At 42.8% G+C, this 19,534-nt stretch overlaps 2 protein-coding genes across 2 annotated transcripts; one reads left to right on the forward strand and one right to left on the reverse strand.

The window, feature by feature from the left end:
- Positions 1–1,469: 1,469 nt before the first annotated feature.
- On the reverse strand, positions 1,470–15,581 carry NCBP2 (nuclear cap binding protein subunit 2). Its single transcript, XM_089675600.1, has 4 exons — positions 14,819–15,581; positions 11,232–11,413; positions 5,294–5,432; positions 1,470–1,756 (listed from the first exon to the last, which is right to left on the reverse strand). The coding sequence occupies exons 1-4, from the start codon at positions 14,882–14,884 to the stop codon at positions 1,685–1,687; spliced, it is 459 nt and encodes a 152-aa protein (XP_089531726.1). The 5' UTR covers positions 14,885–15,581; the 3' UTR covers positions 1,470–1,684.
- On the forward strand, positions 14,943–15,647 carry NCBP2AS2 (NCBP2 antisense 2 (head to head)). Its single transcript, XM_089675601.1, has 2 exons — positions 14,943–15,058; positions 15,139–15,647. The coding sequence occupies exon 2, from the start codon at positions 15,196–15,198 to the stop codon at positions 15,514–15,516; it is 321 nt and encodes a 106-aa protein (XP_089531727.1). The 5' UTR covers positions 14,943–15,058; positions 15,139–15,195; the 3' UTR covers positions 15,517–15,647.
- Positions 15,648–19,534: the final 3,887 nt, after the last annotated feature.

The raw sequence follows: 19,534 nt of genomic DNA on the forward strand, positions 1-19,534 counted from the left end.
ACCCACTTGGCCATCATATGTCTATAGGCAAGGCGGGAGGCAATTAAATTTTGAATTACGTTACTGGTGGCACTTCCAGATGCTTACAATTTCATACGCTGCACATAATACAGGTAGTAGCTTATTTGGGTATATGGAAATGTTTTTACATGACCATACTCATGCTTGTACTGACCTCTTTGCTGTGAGATCCAACTTTCTGTTAAACCTTTGTTTCAAATATGCTGGTGTTGATTTGGGTTATCATTCAGAGAAGTCTCACTCATGTCACAGAAATTTTGGTGACACAGAATAATAAAGTTTCATCCTTGGCACTTTCATGCAAGACAGTGACGGAAGACAAATTGTATTGGAAAAGAGTCTCAGTAGTAGTGCAGCAGTACTTATGTAGTGTTTTCAGGACTTACACTTTTTTTTCTTCTCGCAGCAGGTTTTTGCTGTGAGTGTATAAAAAAGGCAGTCTACATATTTTTGCATTTAGCCTGGATTTTGCTATGTAGTTTGTATGTGGGTATAACCAGTGCTTGCATAAAACTCATGCACATGTATGCACCAGTTTACACAAGCCAGGAACATACCTGCGTACAGCCATTTGTTAGCATGGACAGCTGTACTCTACAGCCATAGCTCCTAGGCACAGAAATATACCCACAATTTATGTCAGAAGCTTCAAACTGCCCATATACACAAGGCCTTACACATATAACCAAGGCAACACCCATAATAGCATCTACTGTTGGTTTTTAGAAGCTATAATCCATGTTCTAAATATGCCAGGTTTAGCCCTCATAGGAAGACACTGGAGGGAGTGCAAAACATTGTTCTAGCAAAGTTGAAAGAACAGCACACTTACCAGCCAGCCTGCAAACAGCCGAATGGACCCTGACTAAGAGTTTGTTAAAAGACAGTGTTTTGTTTGCACACATTTGCAAATACAGTATATGTGTAAGCCCACGTTCTGTGCCCAAGACAAGGGATCTCTGTATATACTGTGGTCCTAACTAATTTTCAGAGCCTCCAAAGTAGGAGCACATAGCAATGGATAGGTTAAGGGCAGGTGTGCCAGGGAGAGAGTCCACCCCCTACTATGGAGGCTCTGAAAATTATAGAGTTAGAACCGCAGTATATACAGAGAGCTCTCATTATGGGCACTGCAGCTTACACATATATTTGCAAATGTGTGCAAACAAAAAAACAAACAAACTCCTTTTTTTTTTTTTTACCATAAACGGTTAGGAGCAATTTGGTTGTTTTACAGACGGGCAAGTGTGCTGTGAAATCTTGTTTGTTTGTGGTGTGTGTTGCCCTTCCATGTGCACCTTCCTGTAAAAGGCTAAATATCATAGGTTGGGGTGGTTGCCATTTTTAGTTGAAAGATCACAGAGCTGCTAGTCAAACACACAAAAGATATGACACTTGTGCCAGTACTACGTAGATTACAAAAATAAATCCCCACACAACTTCACAGCTTTTTTTTTTTTTTAAAAAGGTTTATTCTAAAAATGTGAATAAGTGTATATGCCCCTTAATATTCATGTAGAAGGACTTAAAAAATAAAGCCAAATGAGCAAAACACACCCTTATTCACATCAAAACAAAAAGAAAAAAAAACCCCACACTTAAACACTGTTTTCACAAATAAACTGCACATCCAAGAATATTTTGAGCTTGGTTGTGGGTTTCTTCAAAAAGTCTGTACAACTTTACCATAGCCTCCTCTTCCTGCATCATAATCTTTACGATACTCATCTCTGACCTGAAAAGACAAAAACAAAAAAATGTAGCTGTATTAAAATTGCTTTGATGCTGCATATCATACCCCATACAAGATAATTATTTCATATCCCTTAAAAAAAATAAAATACAAAATACAGAGCAATTTTTTTTCTTTTTCATTTTAGCAGGTGGATGATTCAGGGTTATCAGAATTCCTCACCTCTACCAATTGTGATTAGCGACTAAAAGCGCTGGATAAAATAGACAGGAAGGCAACTAGCACTTTTAGAAGTGGAGATCAGTGCCAGGCTGTATATTTCTCTCATGAAAGGTTTCCTAGCCAGCACAAATGTTCTTTATAGCAAGCTTGTGATATACCTTCTACAATCTAATCATGATAAACCAATGAGACAAACAGGCACATTTACATAACCTCATGTGCGCTTCAGGAGTCCAAGTGTCACACAATTCTCAGGTCTAGTATGCAGCTCCAATACCTTAAGCTACTGGACAGCACGTCTGCTTAGCTTTCCATTTCTCTGGAAGCTACAGTATATAAAAAACATGCAGGTACCCCTAGGTGTCTGCTGTCTATCAGCATAAAGTGCTGAGCAAACTGTTGGCGCTATATAAATCCCTAATAATAATAATAATAATAATAATAATAATAATAAGCACACAGGTATACGTTAAACTACTGTTAAAAGGATTATGGTTAAAAGGATAAACCAAGTTCAATGGACCCATTTAACTTTTCAGATTTTATAAACAAATTGTTTGCTTTATTTTCCTCGAAAATAAACCTGGCCACCAAGTCCCAGCAGGGAGGATTCCTCTATCCATCTTGCTTGTGTGGATGGCAAATACAATTTGTTCTTTGATCAGTCTGCTGGCTGTTTGGAGGGGGGAAAAAAAACCCAAAACAACAAAACAAACAATGGCTAATCTATGGCCAACCAATTCACGGTGACATGCCATGTGATACAGTGCGCAGCAAAAAATATAGAAACTAATGGGTCATGCCCATTCAAAATAACTGGGCTACCTTAAAAGTAGAAGTAAAGGCAAAACCTAACTCTAAACCTACTTTCAACCACATTCTACCTATTTAGCCCTGTAAAGAAAGAGAGGGGGGTGCTATACTTCCAGTATCTCGTATACCACTCTAGTCTCCATCTTACCCCCTGTGTGTTGGAGACGGCCAACAATAGAGAAAAGTGAAGTCACTCAGGAGACTTACTATGGGGCTTCTGTTGTCAGCTGCCTACACACTGAAACTGCCACTGACAGCTCAGTATGGGACCAGACTGGAGCAGCTACAGAACAGATACGTATAGTGATTTTTCTTCTTTACAGGACTAGATAGATTAGGCTTAGAATGTGGCTAAGAGTAGGTTTAAAGTTAGGTTTTGACTTTACTTCCACTTTAATAATGTAGTCCAAATAGAAGAACCACCAAAAAAAAAAAAATGTCCAAGAGTTCAAAATTTTGCAAAAGCAGTCAACACATTTCAGGTGTCAAACACACTCCACCTTTATCAGGGCTACAAGGCAAGTACATATAAAAAAGGAATATATTTTTTATATCTGCATTTATAAAACTTTTACATAACTAAATGTTGCAGGATTCACATTTTGTTTCTAGTTCAGTCTAGAGGTGGGTTACTGCCCAAAACCAAGCACAGAAAGTCTTGAATAAACCACAGCAAAGCCCCTACCCCCACCCCAGCTGCAAAGGAGAATGTAATCAACAATAAAAATAGGAGTAAGCAGACATCAGTAGCCCTGCACAGGCACAAATGTACGAAGAAGTTAACAGGTTGCAGCTTCTGGCACTATGCTCTGCAGCTTGAGAGTTGTTAGGACTAAAGCCCCTACCTCAAAATTGCCACACCAATGGTGGACAAGAACACAAAAGCACATTCACTCTGCATCTGTAAGAGGCAAACACCAATAGCAACCAACACCCAAAGAGAGGACCTCTTCCCATGGGTACCCCACACTGTGCCTCCCCATAGTATGGTCAGCCTACTGTGCCACCTCCCACCCACTTGCACTCCCTCCCTGGTGTCTGTGGATGCTGGCACCAGGGTATACTCATACACCCACCATACTGCCATCCATTCAGGGGGACCCATAGCATAACAAACTGCCATTCTGTCCTGACCCATGCATAGTGCTTCACCTGGCTAAGCAGACATGCATCACCTAATTGAAGTTTGGGACTCCAGATGCTTCTGCTCCAACTTTGCTGATACCCAGGGAGGTGGAGCATGAACCTACTTCAGCCATAAATATCTCCCTCTAACAGATTTGGAGATGCCAGCAGCCATGGGCCATCCATGCCAAGTCAGCAGCATACTTCAGGGGCTCAGACAGCCACTAAGGGCTCGGAGCCTGACTAAAATATGAGTAAGGGAGGGCTCCACTAGAGCCTCTGCACCCACAGGGATAGTTACTTCTCCAGTGGAGATGGGATCTTGGGGACAAGCAAGAAAGTGATGGGGAGGGAAGGTCCCACAACTAGGATTCTAACAAAAGTAGCCTAAAAAACCCCATATATGCCCCCTCTCCAAGTCCACAGTTCCTGGAATCATGGAGCAGCATATACTAGGAGGCCCCTACAACTAGCATGAAGGCCTGAGGGAAAAATAAATCCCGTTTTTGGGCCTGTTAACTCAAAGAAAACAAATACCAAAACACACTAGGTGACTGTGCCAGAGGAGCACCGGTGGGGACCTGAAAACAAGAGGGTTAGGGCTGCTCTGTGCAAAACCACTGCACAGAGCAGGCAAGTATAGAAAGGTTTGGTAATTTAAGAAAAAATAAAACAAAGCTTTAGTGCCACTTGAAGGTTCCATTGTAGGTTAGCCGACCAAGCTGCTTAGAAATGACAGTACAAATCTGAATAGGATCAACTGCCATATGAATTTTATCCCCTAGGGCAGCAATGGGCAAACTACGGCCCGCGGGCCGTATACGGCCCGGCGGACCTTTTAATCCGGCCCGCGGAGAACGTGAGGGGAGCTAGGCTCCTCTGACAGTCCGCCCTGAAGATCGGTGTAGCATGAAAATCTGTCTCCTATGAGGATCTGTCCCCCTCGACGTATCTGCGCATGTGCCGGAGATCGCCGATCAGCTGCTAATGCCTGAAACTGGCACATGCGCAGATACGTCGAGGGGGACAGATCCTCATAGGAGACAGATTTTCATGCTACACCGGAACGGCGCGGGAAGACGGCGAGAGGAACGCGCGGAGCAAAGGTAAGTGAATTGACACAGGGGGGACTTGGGGACTTAATATGGGGGATGAATTACTATATGGGGGATGAATTACTATATGGGGGATGAATTACTATGCTTACTATGGGGGAATATTACTATACTTACTATGGATGACACATACACATCATTCATCTACTCTTGGTCTGGCCCCCGGGTCCAATATATGAACCCATTGCGGCCCTCAAGTCAAAACGTTTGCCCACCCCTGCCCTAGGGAGTAAAAACAGGGGTTTGAACTTCTCAGATGCCAATCACACAGGAGCTTTGGTTTGTGAGACTTTTCCCCTCTCACCTGGCCACCCGACTTGCCACGTCCATACTGCCTTCCTTCTTTAAAGCCAGCATCCCAGTCTGTTCTGATAATCCGGTCATCTAAGCGAGTACCATTGATGAATCTCATGGCATTTTCAGAGTCACCTCTGGTGTAGTATCTTGAGGCAGAGTTAAGGAAAAAAAACTTTTTTTTTTTTTACCATTATAAATAGCAATATCCAACTAGTAAAATCACTTAACCGCAAATATCCAATAAATATTATCACTATGCTTAACCATTTGCCTACTGAGCACTTATTCCCCCTTCCTGCCCAGGTGCATTTTCAGCTTTGAATGACAATTGCACGTTCATGCAACACTGTACCCATATGACATTTTTATCTTTTTTTCACACAAAGAGTTTTCTTTTGGTGGTATTTAATCACCACTAGGTTTTTTATTTTTTTGCACTAAATGGAAAAAAAAAAAAAATTAAAAAAAAAAAAAACAAATAAAAAAATAGGTTTTTCTTATTTGCAACATGTTATAACAAATGCTATAACAGAAACTAAGTAATTTTTATTCAAAAACGACTAAAATTTATACGGCTACATTTCTTTGGTAAAAACACAAATCAGTGTAATATTTGGCATGTATGAAAGCTAGGAGAGTCTACAAGCTACGGTACCAATCATTGATCACACCTGATGTACTGACGGACTATCTCATTCCTTGAGGCCTTAACAACCCAGGACAGTACAAATACCCCTCAAAATTACCCCTTTTTGGAAAGTAGACATTCCAAAGTATTTAGTAAAAGGCATGGCAAGTTTTGTGACGTAATTTTTTGCCCACAATTCTTTTGAGAATTAAGATTTATTTTTCCCATAAAATTGTCAAATTAAGAAGTTATTACACACGTATATTCTAAGAGGCACAATGAGTCTTTTGAACATATCATTTATTTCCATATGTGGAAAGAAAATGAAAAAACTTTGTGGAAAAAAAAAAAAAAAAAAATTGTCTATGTCTAAGCTATTTTTAACACACAGCATGTAAAGAACAAAAAAAAAAAAAAATTACACCCCAAAATACATTCTGCTACTCGTCCTGAGTATGGCAAATATACATGTGTAAGACTGTTTAAACAGCCTGGCCACATACAGAGACCCAATATCCAAGTAGCACCATCAGGTGTTCTAGGGACGTAAATTACACATCTAATTTGCAGACAACTTATTTTTGAAGGCCCTTCATATTTCTAACACATAGCATGTACATACCAAGAATTACACCCCAAAATACATTCTGCTAAGCAAAGGGTAAAAAAATGATTACTTGAGGTTTTAGCAGTGCAGTTGTCCACAGAGGAGAGCACTGGTCCAGGCAGCAGGCAGGGACGTGGTCAGCGACATCAAAAGCAATTGTCCAGGCAGCAGGCAGGAATATTTTCCATAGTCTACAGGCAGCAGGCAGATATCCTCAGCACAACCAAAGCATTGGTCCAGGCAAAAACATGGCCAGCACCTATCAGTCCCGGTAGTAGGCAGGCACCAAAATATCAGTCCCAGTAGTAGGCAGGAACATGGTCCATGGTGCAGGTAGCAGGCAGAGGTGTGGTCAGTTTATGCGGCAGGCAGAGGCATGATGGAAATAAGTTGGCAGCAGGCAGTAATATCAGGCTTAGCGCCTCAGTCAGGCAAGACCTGGGCACAGGGGTAGAGGCTTCGTCCCACCCATCTCTTCGAAGCCTCCAAACTAACAGACCCTTTTCCGAGCATCACGAAACACAGAAAACCAAAAACTTATTTTTCTCCACTCCGAAAAACTATTCTGAAGCCCCTCACATTTGTGAGACCCCTGTGTTATTTTGAATCCTACTAAAGTAGCAGGGCAGAATATCAGTCCAAGCGGCAGGCAAAAAAAATGTGGTCAATTAGTTCAGATGGAAGGCAGAAACATAGTTGATAGTTCAGACGGCAAGTAGAGGCATCGTCAATGAACAGGCCAGGGTCAGTTTCAGAGCAAGCAGAGCTATGGTCCGTTTAGGCAGCGGCATGGTCAAATAACAGCTTAGAGTTAATTCAGGAGCAGGCAGAGCCTTGAGGAATGAATAGCAGGAAATTAAGAATTACGTTTACCATACTTCACTACTATTGTAGAAAAGTATGGTAATGGCAGATACAGTCACCTATGCATCTTTGACCTCTTTCTCCGGGAAAATTTTGTACAGGGAAAATAGCATTCGTTGAGTCTGCACACTGCATCTAAGCAAATGCATTCTGGAGGGTGTCCAAAGTACAAAAGGGCAGTTACAATTTCCTCCTGCTAGTGGAGAAAGGATATGGGTGTCTCGGTGGATTTCCGGTAGATCACAGATGTATTATAAATGGCCAAATTGAAAAAAATAAATGGAGACTTTTTTGTACCAATGGTGGGTTCTTCTTACAGCAAGGTAGGGCTGGATCATCTGATCACTGAAGTCGACTCTCCTTCCCCCATGAACAAATCATCATTGTGGACACATTCTGGTTTTTTGATTGTGCCATTTCTTCTTGTGATTTGCACGTGGGTGTCATTGTGAATTGATGAGAGCATACAGATGTCTCGTTTGTCTCTCCACTTCATAGCCAATATCCCTTCCTACTACCTCTCACAGTGCCACATGCTAGTGTTTTCCTTCCGTGAAGATTGTGGAAAAGGGGCAAGCTGCTGTAAAAATTATCAACATATAGATAACCCTTTTCAAGGAGTGGAAATACAAGCTCCCAAACAACTTTTCCACTTGATCCAATGTAATCTGTGCACTCAGGAGGATGCCGCTGGGTGTCCTTTTCTTTGCACAGGAGGAAGGCATACACGTACCCTGTGGATCTGTCACATAATTTGTAGAGTTTAACCCCATATCAGGCCCTTTTGCTGGGGATAAATTGCTTGAAGCTCAGTCTGCTAGTAAAGAGGACAAGCGACTCATCCACGCAGATATTTTTGTCCAAGACAAATAATTAGGTGAATTTCTCGGAGAAAAATATTAAAGTGGCAGAATTGTATACAATTTATTATATGCTGCATCACTTTGGGGAAGGCACTGGGTGTTATTGTTGTAATGGAGGAACAACATGACTGATGAGTAAATTGGCATGTGATGGATTGGGTGGGTAGACTGTTAGGAGTGTAATTTATTTTTGTTAGTCCCATAGTAAATGTGAGGCCAAAAAAGGTTCTAGAATCCTCCACTGATAACTGCTTCCATTCGTATGGGCATAACTTGAATCTGGGTTGTTGGCTATGAATTGTTGGGCATAGAGGCTGCACTGGTCCACAGTTGAACTTACTAAGTAATCGGTAAAAAAAAAAATCAGAGGGGGCAAAATTTTCTGTGTTCACCTGGACTCCTGGCTGGGCAGTAAAAGGGGGATGTTAGCTGCTCCAGAGTTAGGGGGAAGCCATAGGGGGTTTTGAAGGGCATATGGAAGAGCGGCATAGGTCCTAGCCCTTTGGGGCTGAGGTAACACTCCACTAGTACCTGGCCTTTGAGGGTCTCCATTTCTGGTGGATGCCACTGCTCTACTAGTGGATTCCACTGCGGTACATGCGGTAGCCTGCTCCTCACGAGAATGCCTTTGTTTGGTGGTGGGCACATTTTCCTCCTCCTCTGATTCTGTAGCAGACCCACTGCTTAAAACGGGCTCGTAAGCCAACTCAAAAATCAGACGAGAGCTCCACGCTGCTCTTGTCAGTCTTGGTTAGGATTTGGTAAGCCTCCTCACAGGAACATTTTTTTTTTAGACATACTGGGACAGATGAGGCTGCACTGATGGGTGCTGATGAGGCTGCTCTAATAAGGCTGCACTGCTGGGTGCTGATGGGGCTGCATTGCTGGGTTCTGATGTGAAGTGATGAGGCTGCACTGATGTGCACTAAAATGCACTGCACTAATCGGTGCTAATGAGGATCCACTGATAGGGCAGCACTGATGTGTACAGGTAAGTGGGCCCAATGTACACCAATAAGCTGAGGTAATTAGGTAGCACGGATGGTAACTGATGAGCACCGATAAGCTGCAGTGATGCGGTAGCACTGATGGGCACAGAAAGGGCACGGATGAGCACATATAGGAACACTCACAGTTCAGCAACAGATTCTCTCTCCTTTCTTCACACTCTGTATTGGTGTGAGGAAAGAAGAGAGAAAATGCAGCCATGACCCTTCTGTGTTTACATTTGTGATCACTCGTCATTGGGCAGAGCGATCACAAATGTAAACAATTGTCTAATTAGCCCTTCCCCCCTTCCTTCTTCGTGATGCGTTGTGTCCAAAAGAACACAGCCGTCTCCTACAGATCACGATACACAGTGCCGGGGGTGCACAGGGAGTGCGATCACGGGAGGACATCATACGATGCCCTCCCAGAACTGGCCAGCTATGGTGAAGCCGTCATACGGCTATCACCCATTGGAAAGTGGTTAAAGTGTAAGTTCACCTTCAGAAATTTCCCCTATGCAATTTATATCCAATGAATAATACATACCATAGCTCCTCCAGTTGGAAATGTTGAAGTCCTCATTACAAATGTAGCCATTGGAGATCCTCCCCAAAAAAAAAAAAGCACTGGCTCCTCAAGCTGGGTATACACTAGTAGAATTACATTCAATATTTTTCGCTGTCAGAACATTCATTCATTTTTCTAATTATTAATGGGATCAAAATGATATTCACTTTTGATCGCAGTTATGGGAAAATGTGAAGGAGCAGGGAGGAAAGATGAAATCTTGAACTACTTTCAAATGACATTTGTATGTATTTTAAAAAAAAATAAATAAAAAGGGAAGAAAGAATTTATATGTACTTTCCTAAAAATGTTCACTCAAAAGTCTACTAGTGCATGCCTAGCTTTAAGCTCGATTTACACAGGCAAGGTCTCATGCTGCAAATCCCAGTGGCAGGAATCTACAGATTCCTGCGGCTGGGATTGACCGTGCTTGTGGATAGCAGCGGCCGTCGGGCCTGTACACTGCAATAACAGGCTGTCAGCAGCCGCAGCTGAAGTGGACACACGGGTTTATTTACTAAAGCTGGAAAGTCCAAAATCAGACTCCCTTCTGCATAGAAACCAATCAGCTTCCAGGTTTCATTGCCAAAGCTTCATTGAACAAGCTGAGGTTAGAAGCCGTTTGGTTTCTATGCAGAAGGGAGTCTGATTTTAGACTCTCCATCTTTAGTAAATAAACCCCACAGTGTGCCCAGCCACAATCTCAACAGGTAATTGCTAGCTGTGCACCAACAGCCGGTCACTGCAGTGTACAGGCATAGCAGCTGCTGCTGGGTCTCAAAGTGAGGCAAAACACTCATGCGAATAGAGAACAATTCATCTCCATCCTGCCATTTGCAGGACAGGCTGAATTTCACACTAATGTGCTCCCTGTGCATGTGCCCAGCACAACCTTTCTCAGCTCCAGTTTAGTAGTGGGCTATCTGGGCCCCTCAAATATGCTTGTGCAGTGTCCTTCTGTAGCTGAGCTCAGCTACAGGAGACCAAGGTAGTGCCTGGGGGAAGGGGGGGGGGGTGCATTATTGTGAAATTCAGCCCAATCTGCATCTGTGATGGGAGGACTTTCACCATTTACAACAGGTGGAGCTCTGGTATTTACTATTCATTAGATATAGAATTGCAAATGAAAGTTTTTCTGAAAATCTGCGTGAAGTTAACTTCACACTTTGAAGTCAATGTCTGCTCCATAACATCTAAATTTGTAATCATTTTCTGTTGGATCAGCTGCAGCTAGTTTGAGGTTTGCTTTTAGAATGACCCTTGGTGGGACATCAGCTTGTCTATGTATGGTGTCACCAAAACAACAATTAGAACAACACTATGCACAGATATGTGAACCCTCAAAAGTTCTGACACTTGGGTTTGCCAGTTCAGCAAGGCTTGCAAAATAACAGTTTCACAACTAAACGGACAACAAAAAGGATACTCTACAAAGCAGAAGCCACAGGCAGTTTTCTTAATTTTATCCAGACCCATAACGATCTTCTTCACATCTCCACTCTTGCTGAATAATTCATGTATTTGTTCTTCTGTTGTATAAAAGGAGAGGTTTCCAACATATAAAGTGCAGCTAAGTTTCAAAAGTTTCTCTTGGTCTTCTCTTTTCCCCTACAGTAAACAAAGATCAATGGATATTATCATTAATAATTATAAAATAAATAGTGTGTGTATGTTACACACCCCAATTCCAAACAATTTGGGGTGCCGTGTAAAATCTACATAACAAACAGAATGCAATGACCTGCAAGTCTCAAACCCACAATAGAAAATATTCAAAATGTTTAAAAACTGAGAAACTACAATTTTGAGAAGGAAAATAAATAAATAAAATAAATTAAAAAAAAGGCCATTTTAAAATTTGATGGCAGCAACAGGTCTCAAAAAAGTTGGGGCGGTGTTAATGTGGAACTTCACTGCATCTGAGCACCAAAAATGCAATTTGAATTTGATGCATTGTTAATATTCAAAGCAAACTCCCCATCCATCCATAGGTCCAGAGACCCAAGCTTTATTTTGCTGAAAAATCATTTTGAAAAAAAACACACCCTGGCATTTCTGGCAGTGGCCATCTTGAGTAAGGGCAGATTCATGTAGCATTTACTTCCTGGAATACATCTGCCCCTAGCTCAAGCATTGGCTAAGCTGAGAACACTCCCTCCCCTGCTGAAGACTCCTGGGCTGTATGCCTAGGCAAGGAAACCAGGAAGTGAAGAAATGTAAAGCAAAAATGTTAAACAATTAAATATGATATACATTCCTATCTGTTTACTAATGCTAGCAGCATAAGGATTACAAATAGTCAATATTGATTGAAAAAGTGAAGTTCCACTTTAACCATGGTGTAGCCTCTTCTTTTAACACCACATCACACATGCGTGTGTGCAATCAATGGGAGGTGCGTTGTTGGTGCTCTTTTTGAAAAGTGCACCAAAGATGGAGCACTTTTCAAAATGCAGCACATCAATGTCAATTACATAGGATTTGAAGGGGAATAATTTTCATGCACTTTGCAGCAAAAAGTGCACCAGTGTGAAAGGGGCCCAACTGTGCTACATTTACCCCTTAACCACTTGCCTGCAGGGCACTTATACCCCTTTTGTGCCCAGGCCAATTTTCAAATTTCAGCGCTGTTGCACTTGGAATGACAATTGCGTGGTCATGCAACACTGCACCCATATGACATTTTTATCATTTTTTTTCCCACACAGAGAACTTTCTTTTTGTAGTATTTAATCGCCACTGGGTGTTTTAGTTGTTTGTACTATAAACAAAAAAAAAGAGCAAAACAATTTCTTTGTTTCTATTGTAACATTTTGCAAACAGGTAATTTTTCTCTTTCACTGATGAGGCTGCACTGGTGGGCAGAAATGATGGTCACGGATAGATGGCACTGACTGGCAGCCCTGACTGATGGGCTTAACTGCTAGGCACAACTGCTGGGGGGCATTGATCAGTGCCCTGATGATCACTGCCGATCTCCTCTGTGACAGCTGCCAGTTATCTGCAGTACTTCAGGAAATCCATCCATTCATCTGATACATGGGAATACAGCACCCCTGATGTGCACCATCCATTCATCTGATACAGGGGAATACAGCCCCCCTGATGTATTCCCTTGTATCAGATGAATAGATGGGACACACCCAGGAGCTGTATTCCCCTGTATCAGATGAATGGATGGGACACATCAGAGGTTCTGTATTCCCTTGTATCAGATCAATGAATGAGACACATCGGGGAGCTGTATTCCCTTGGAATCAAATGAATGGCCAGGACACATCAGGGAGCTGTATTTCCATGAATTAGATGAATGGATGGGACGCATCAGAGGTGCTGTATTCCCTTGTATCAGATGAATGGATGGTACACAGCACCTCTGATGTGTCTAGCCTCAGAAACAGCCCCTCTGATGTGTCTAATCCATTCATCTGATACAAGTGAATACAACCCCCTGATGTATTCCCACTTCTCAGATGAATGGATGGGACACAGTAGCTCTGATGTGTATCATCCATTCATCTGATACAAGGGAATACAGCCCCCCTGATGTGCCTCATACATTCATCTGATACAAGGGAATACAGCTCCCTGATGTGCGTCTGTGCCGCAACGCCTGTCACCGCGATTGGGTAATCCTGTCAGAGAACTGCTTCCTCGCCACTGGGACACAGGACCACGGTATTATAGCCTAGCATTGCACCCAAGACTAGACTAGACTAGCTTAGATGCCAAACAGGAACTCTTTATGGAACAGAAAACACAGGTTTTTATACAGTCCAGAAATAGGACCCATCCCCTCATGAACAATAAAACAAATATTAGACTTTGGGATAAACATTCCACACGGATTAGATGAGGTGAAGCTGACATCAGTCTAACCCCATCATGGAGGCACCTCCAGAAGGACTTGCCCAAAAACAAGCAACTCAATTAACACTGGGGATGCACACCTAGGAGGCACACAATGGGAGAAGATCAGAGCAACTGGCCTCAGCAAGAGGTTGTTTTGCTGATTAACATTTTCTTAGAGTCTCTGAGTCTAGAAAGCAGTCAGTGCTAGTTTGGACACAGAGACTACAAATCTGTATCATGGTCCTCTGGATTCAAGTTAATGTCTCCCCAAAACAGACAGACTCTGAGAACTAAAGTAAACTACTCCAAAGGCCCCCCCAGGCACACACCAAAGACAGGAGCCCCTCAGATGCCAGGGCCATGGTCAGTAGGCAAGAGGCTAGCCTGCAGTTCTCACCAAAGTCTCATCCATTCATCTGATTCAAGGGAACACAGCACCCCGATGTGTCTCATCCATTCACCTGATACAAGGCGAATGCAGCACCCTTGGTGTGTCCCATCCATTCACCTGATACAAGGCGAATGCAGCACCCTTGGTGTGTCCCATCCATTCACCTGATACAAGGCGAATGCAGCACCCTTGGTGTGTCCCATCCATTCACCTGATACAAGGCGAATGCAGCACCCTTGGTGTGTCCCATCCATTCACCTGATACAAGGCGAATGCAGCACCCTTGGTGTGTCCCATCCATTCACCTGATACAAGGCGAATGCAGCACCCTTGGTGTGTCCCATCCATTCACCTGATACAAGGCGAATGCAGCACCCTTGGTGTGTCCCATCCATTCACCTGATACAAGGCGAATGCAGCACCCTTGGTGTGTCCCATCCATTCACCTGATACAAGGCGAATGCAGCACCCTTGGTGTGTCCCATCCATTCACCTGATACAAGGGGAATGCAGCACCCTTGGTGTGTCCCATCCATTCACCTGATACAAGGGGAATGCAGCACCCTTGATGTGTCCCATCCATTCACCTGATACAAGGGCAATGCAGCACCCTGACGTGTCCCATCCATTCACCTGATACAAAGAAATAAAGTACCCTGATGTGTCTCATCCATTCAACAACTAGGAGGGCTCCCTCCTATACACAGCCCCACACACGTCCGTGTACTAGGCGGCTGCACAGTACGCCGTAGGAGGAGAGAGAGGGGTACCTTGAAATGCTGGTCCCGGTACTGGCTCAGCTCCACATAACTATCGGTCTTCATAATACTCAGCATCTTCCCGACTTCTCCAGCACACCAGCCACCACTGCGCGACAGTGGTTATACGAGTCTTCTTATTACGACAGAGACGAGCCAATGAGCAGAATGCACGCAGTATCACTTCCGAGTTCACATTAGCCGTCGCAGCCGCCATCTTTAAGACGGGCAAATACTTTTCCGTGTGTCAGGGTGAGTGGTGCGACTCAAGGTGAGTAGATTGATCGGTCACCTGTGATGCGTCCTCACTGATCACTCGGCTTTCTCTTTAGGGCTCTGTTGTCGGTGGATCTACAGCCAGCTCGGTGCCCGGTCACGGAAGGGCAGACATGGTGCTCCGCCGGCTTCTCTTCAGCCTCCTGAACAACCCTCAGCTGATTGAGAAGCTGTCCGAGTCCCGGCCTATCCGCAGAGCCGCCCAGATCACCGCCTTCGCCATCACCAAGGCCCAGCTGACCAGCAAGGACGCGGCCCAGCGCCTCCTCCGCTCCGACACCGTCCGACAACTGAGCCAGGAGGCGGCCGGAGCTCCCCGGAACCTGGAGGAGATGGGCCGGAAGATGGGGAGGGTGAAGGACACGTTCATGAAGGAGCTCAGGACTGGCATGAAGGAGATCAAAGATACGACAAAGAAGCGGGAGGGCGAGTGAGGAGGACATGGGGTGCGAGGCACAGAGTACCTCATACACAGCATACACCGCTCATTCACTTTAATGTATTCTAACCTCCATAATAAAGGTAGAAGTGTCTGCTATAGCTCTGTGGGGACACCTGGCCTGCATTCCGTCTTTCTGCTGATCATTCTGGCTGGAGCAGTGCTAAAGTGCTGCTTCCCTCTGAAATGCTGCATCCCAGCATTCTATGGGCTCCATTACACCTGCAGCAAGGACTGCTGGGCCTCTGAAAAGCTATTTGTGCTCAGATCGCTTTTCAAACATCAGAAATGTTGCCTCCTCACCACCTGTTAACCCTCCGTAAATGCCACACTACCATGCTGTAGCAGCGCTACCCCGTCACATGAATCAGTCATGTTTGGTAAGCTCCAAGGAGCAGGGCCCTCCTATCCCTCTTGTATTATTATTATACAGTGTAGAACTCTATTGTCTCCCTATATATTGGAAAGCACTGAGCAAACTGTTGGTGCTATATAAATCCTGTATAATAATAATAATGTTTGGAGGGTGGCAATGCCTGAACGGGTAGAATTCCTCCCGCAAAGCACTGTTAGTATGTGTTAATCTCCAGCCACTGCCTTTGAAAACATAATGTAGAACTATAGGCTAAACTTTTATTTCAGTTTGGATAGAGTAAGAAAGGGTTATAACCCCTATTTTTCACAATCTTGTACAATTTTATTTATATATATATATGACGTGCTGGTAGGTTATTTGTCTCTTGTCTAAATTGGCCCTAGTATGTGTATGTATGAATGTGAGTTAGGGACGCTATATAAGTACCTGAAATAATAAATATATATGTGTGCTGTGTAAATTGACAGCTCTACATAAGTACCTGAAATAAATAATAATAATCTCTGTCTCATTGGGGAGATTTCCCTTCGCTTTCTGTCCCATAGTCAAGCAGAAAATGAGAGGAAATTCTTGCAAACTAAGGGAACTCCCTGGGGACCCCAGGTCACCAGAACCAGTGTCCCCATTGGAAGATTTCCCCTCTATTACTTTTGTGGGGACAACCCAAAATGTGGGATTTTCTTTTACTTTCACTTTCAATGCTACATAGTTACATAGTCTGTCTGAAAAAAGACAAAAGTCATCCAGTTCAACCATTAAAAAAAAAAAAAGGTATCCTATACCCACAGTTGATCCAGAGGAAAGCAAAATAAACCCAGCAGATCATGATCCAATTTGCTCCTGCAGGGGAAAACAATTCCTTCCTGATCCCCCGAGAGGCAATCGGATCTTCCCTGGATCAACTTTACCTATAAATGTTAGTAACCAGTTATATTCTGTGTATCTAAGAAAGAATCCAGGACTTTTTTTAAAGCAATCCACTGAGCTGGCCAGAACCAACTCTTGAGGGAGTCTATTCCACATTTTCACAGCTCTCACTGTAAAGAAACCTTTCTGTGTTTAGAGATTAAATTTCTTTTCCTCCAGACGTATAGCGTGCCCCCTTGTCCTCTGTGATGACCTCGGGGTGAATAGCTCTACACTGAATTCGCTATATGAACCACAGATGTATTTATACATGTTGATCATATCCCCCCTAATCTCCTCTTCTCAAGAGAGAATAAATTCAGTTCCTCTAATCTTTCCTCATAGCTGATCTCCTCTGTGCCTCTAATCAGTTTGGTTGCCCTTCTCTGTACTTTCTCCAGTTTCCCAATGTTCTTTTTGTGAATTGGTGCCCAAAACTGAACTGCATATTCCAGATGAGGTCTTACTAATGATTTGTACAGGGGTAATATGATATCTCTGTCTGGAGTCTATACCTCCTTTAATACAAGAGAGGATTTTTTTTACTTTAGAAACCGCAGCTTGGCATTGCATGCCATTATTAAGCTTGTGATCTACCAGAACTCCCAGATCCTTCTTCACCATTGATTCCCCCAGTTGTACTCCCCCTAGTATGTATGATGCATGCATATTCTTAGCCCCCAAGTGCATAACCTTACATTTATCAACATTAAACCTCATTTGCCACATAGTTGCCAAATTAAACAGTGCATTGAGGTCAGCTTGTAGGTTGAAGACATCCTGTAAGGACGTTACTCCACTGCACAGCTTGGTGTCATCTGCAAACACTGAAATGGGATTTATAATCCCAGACCCTATATTGTTTATAAATATATTAAATGCTAATTGTAAACAGGACAAAAAGAGCGGGTGAGTTTCCCTAATGGGGGCACAGACAGCAATAAAAACTGATAGGGGGTCTAAACCATCTCCACTCTATCCAAATCTTAAAATAAAATAAATACATTTGCCTTTAGTTCTACTTTAACCATTCAAACGCTACACTCCCATGCTGTATCAGTGTAGCCACGTTCATTTGAATGGGTCACATTTGGCAGGTGGCAGTGCCCAACATGCTATAATTCCTCCTGCAAAGTGGTATGGTATGTTTTCACCTCCAGCTGCTGCCTTTGAAACTTATAGCAGCGTTCCAGTCACATTGCAAAAAAAATGGACTTAAATGTTAAATGGAATGGACGTAAACAGGCAGTGTCTGTTTACATCAATGTATATACGTCTAAACCGAAAAAGACACAGCCTTGTTTATTTAAATAAATGATTCTGAATGTACACAGATGTTGGAGGATGAAAAGAGATCATCTATTTACATTTGCCCACCCATACAGTAGATATATTTCAAAGTTCAGTCTGTAAAATTGACAAATTGATCCACACTGAACAACTATGTGAAAGAACCTTAAAGGGAAGCAGTTGGTGGTCAGTAAAAACGCTGCTCAGCCACTTGTTTTAACCCCCTCCCCACAATTCCTTATGTCAACATGTCCCCCCCCCAACCTTCCCTTTCCTGAAGGTAAAACAAACCTAATGCATTAACTTAGTTTTGCAACTTTGGCATGTGTCAGTAAAACTTTTCATATCAACACCGCTAAGAGGTGTATTGAGAAAATTATTGAACTAATGTCCAGGCTACACAATGTTTTCCCTAATATTTTGACTGCCTATGATTGCCGTCTTCATCCAGTGGATAAAATGCTGTATATTTTGTGATGGACATATTTTTGAAAAATATACTTTTTGTCCACTAGATGGAGCTGATATTGAGCATGGGCTGTGCTAGTATTGGAGCCATGTTTCTCAATGTTGTTCTAGTCAAAGCACCCTTTAAAATTATGCACAATTTCGAGGTACCTATTATCCACATGAGGCCAGAGTTGTAATGTTGCACAATGAAAACCTGTGGCTCTGTGTAACAAAAAGGCTTGCCTGATCCACCTGCACAATTTTTTGACAATTTGGAGCAAATACTAGGTAATTTGTCAAGGCACCCCTGAAGAATTCAGAAGTCACCCTCTGTGAAAAAGGCTATATTAGACCTATATTACACCCTTAGTGTAGCCAGGTAAATACCTTTTTTTTTTTTTTTTTTTTTTTCTTTTTAGGAGAAATTGTGCATTCAATTCGCAGGAAATATTAATGAATGTCTCTAGATTTATTTTTTATTATTATAAAGGAAAAACGGTCCAAAGTAGTAAAATATAAAATTCAGTACAAAAGGAATCAGAGGGCCCTGTTTATTAGCTTAGAATCTAAAAGGGAAGTTCAAAAGATACAACCGGTATTAACTGTGAGGGATGAGCTGATGGAGAAAATAAAAGTACAGGTTTTAGGTGGTAGAAGAATAGGCTTCTCTGAAGATATGGGTTTTCAGGAATCACCTAAAAGACAGAGTAGGAGATAGTCTGACAAACTGGGTTAGGGAGTTCCATAGTATGGGAGAGGCTCAGTAGAAGTCCTGGAGGTGAGCATGGGAGGAGGTAATGAGAGAGCTAGAGAACAGGAGGTCTTGGGAGAAACGAAAAGAACAAGGCTTTGTAAGTTGTTAGTATTTTGAGTTTTAATAGCTGGATGAGCGGCAGCAAATAGAGGGATGGGCAATGAGGGGAAAAAAAAGGAACGGTTGGATGAGTCTGATTCAGTCATGATAGCCTATATAAAGGTAAGCGATGAGGAA

Source organism: Staurois parvus, unplaced genomic scaffold (assembly GCF_062004578.1).
Source record: "Staurois parvus isolate SC_StPar_1 unplaced genomic scaffold, SC_StPar_1.0 ptg000155l, whole genome shotgun sequence".
Taxonomy (NCBI): Eukaryota; Metazoa; Chordata; class Amphibia; order Anura; family Ranidae; genus Staurois; species Staurois parvus.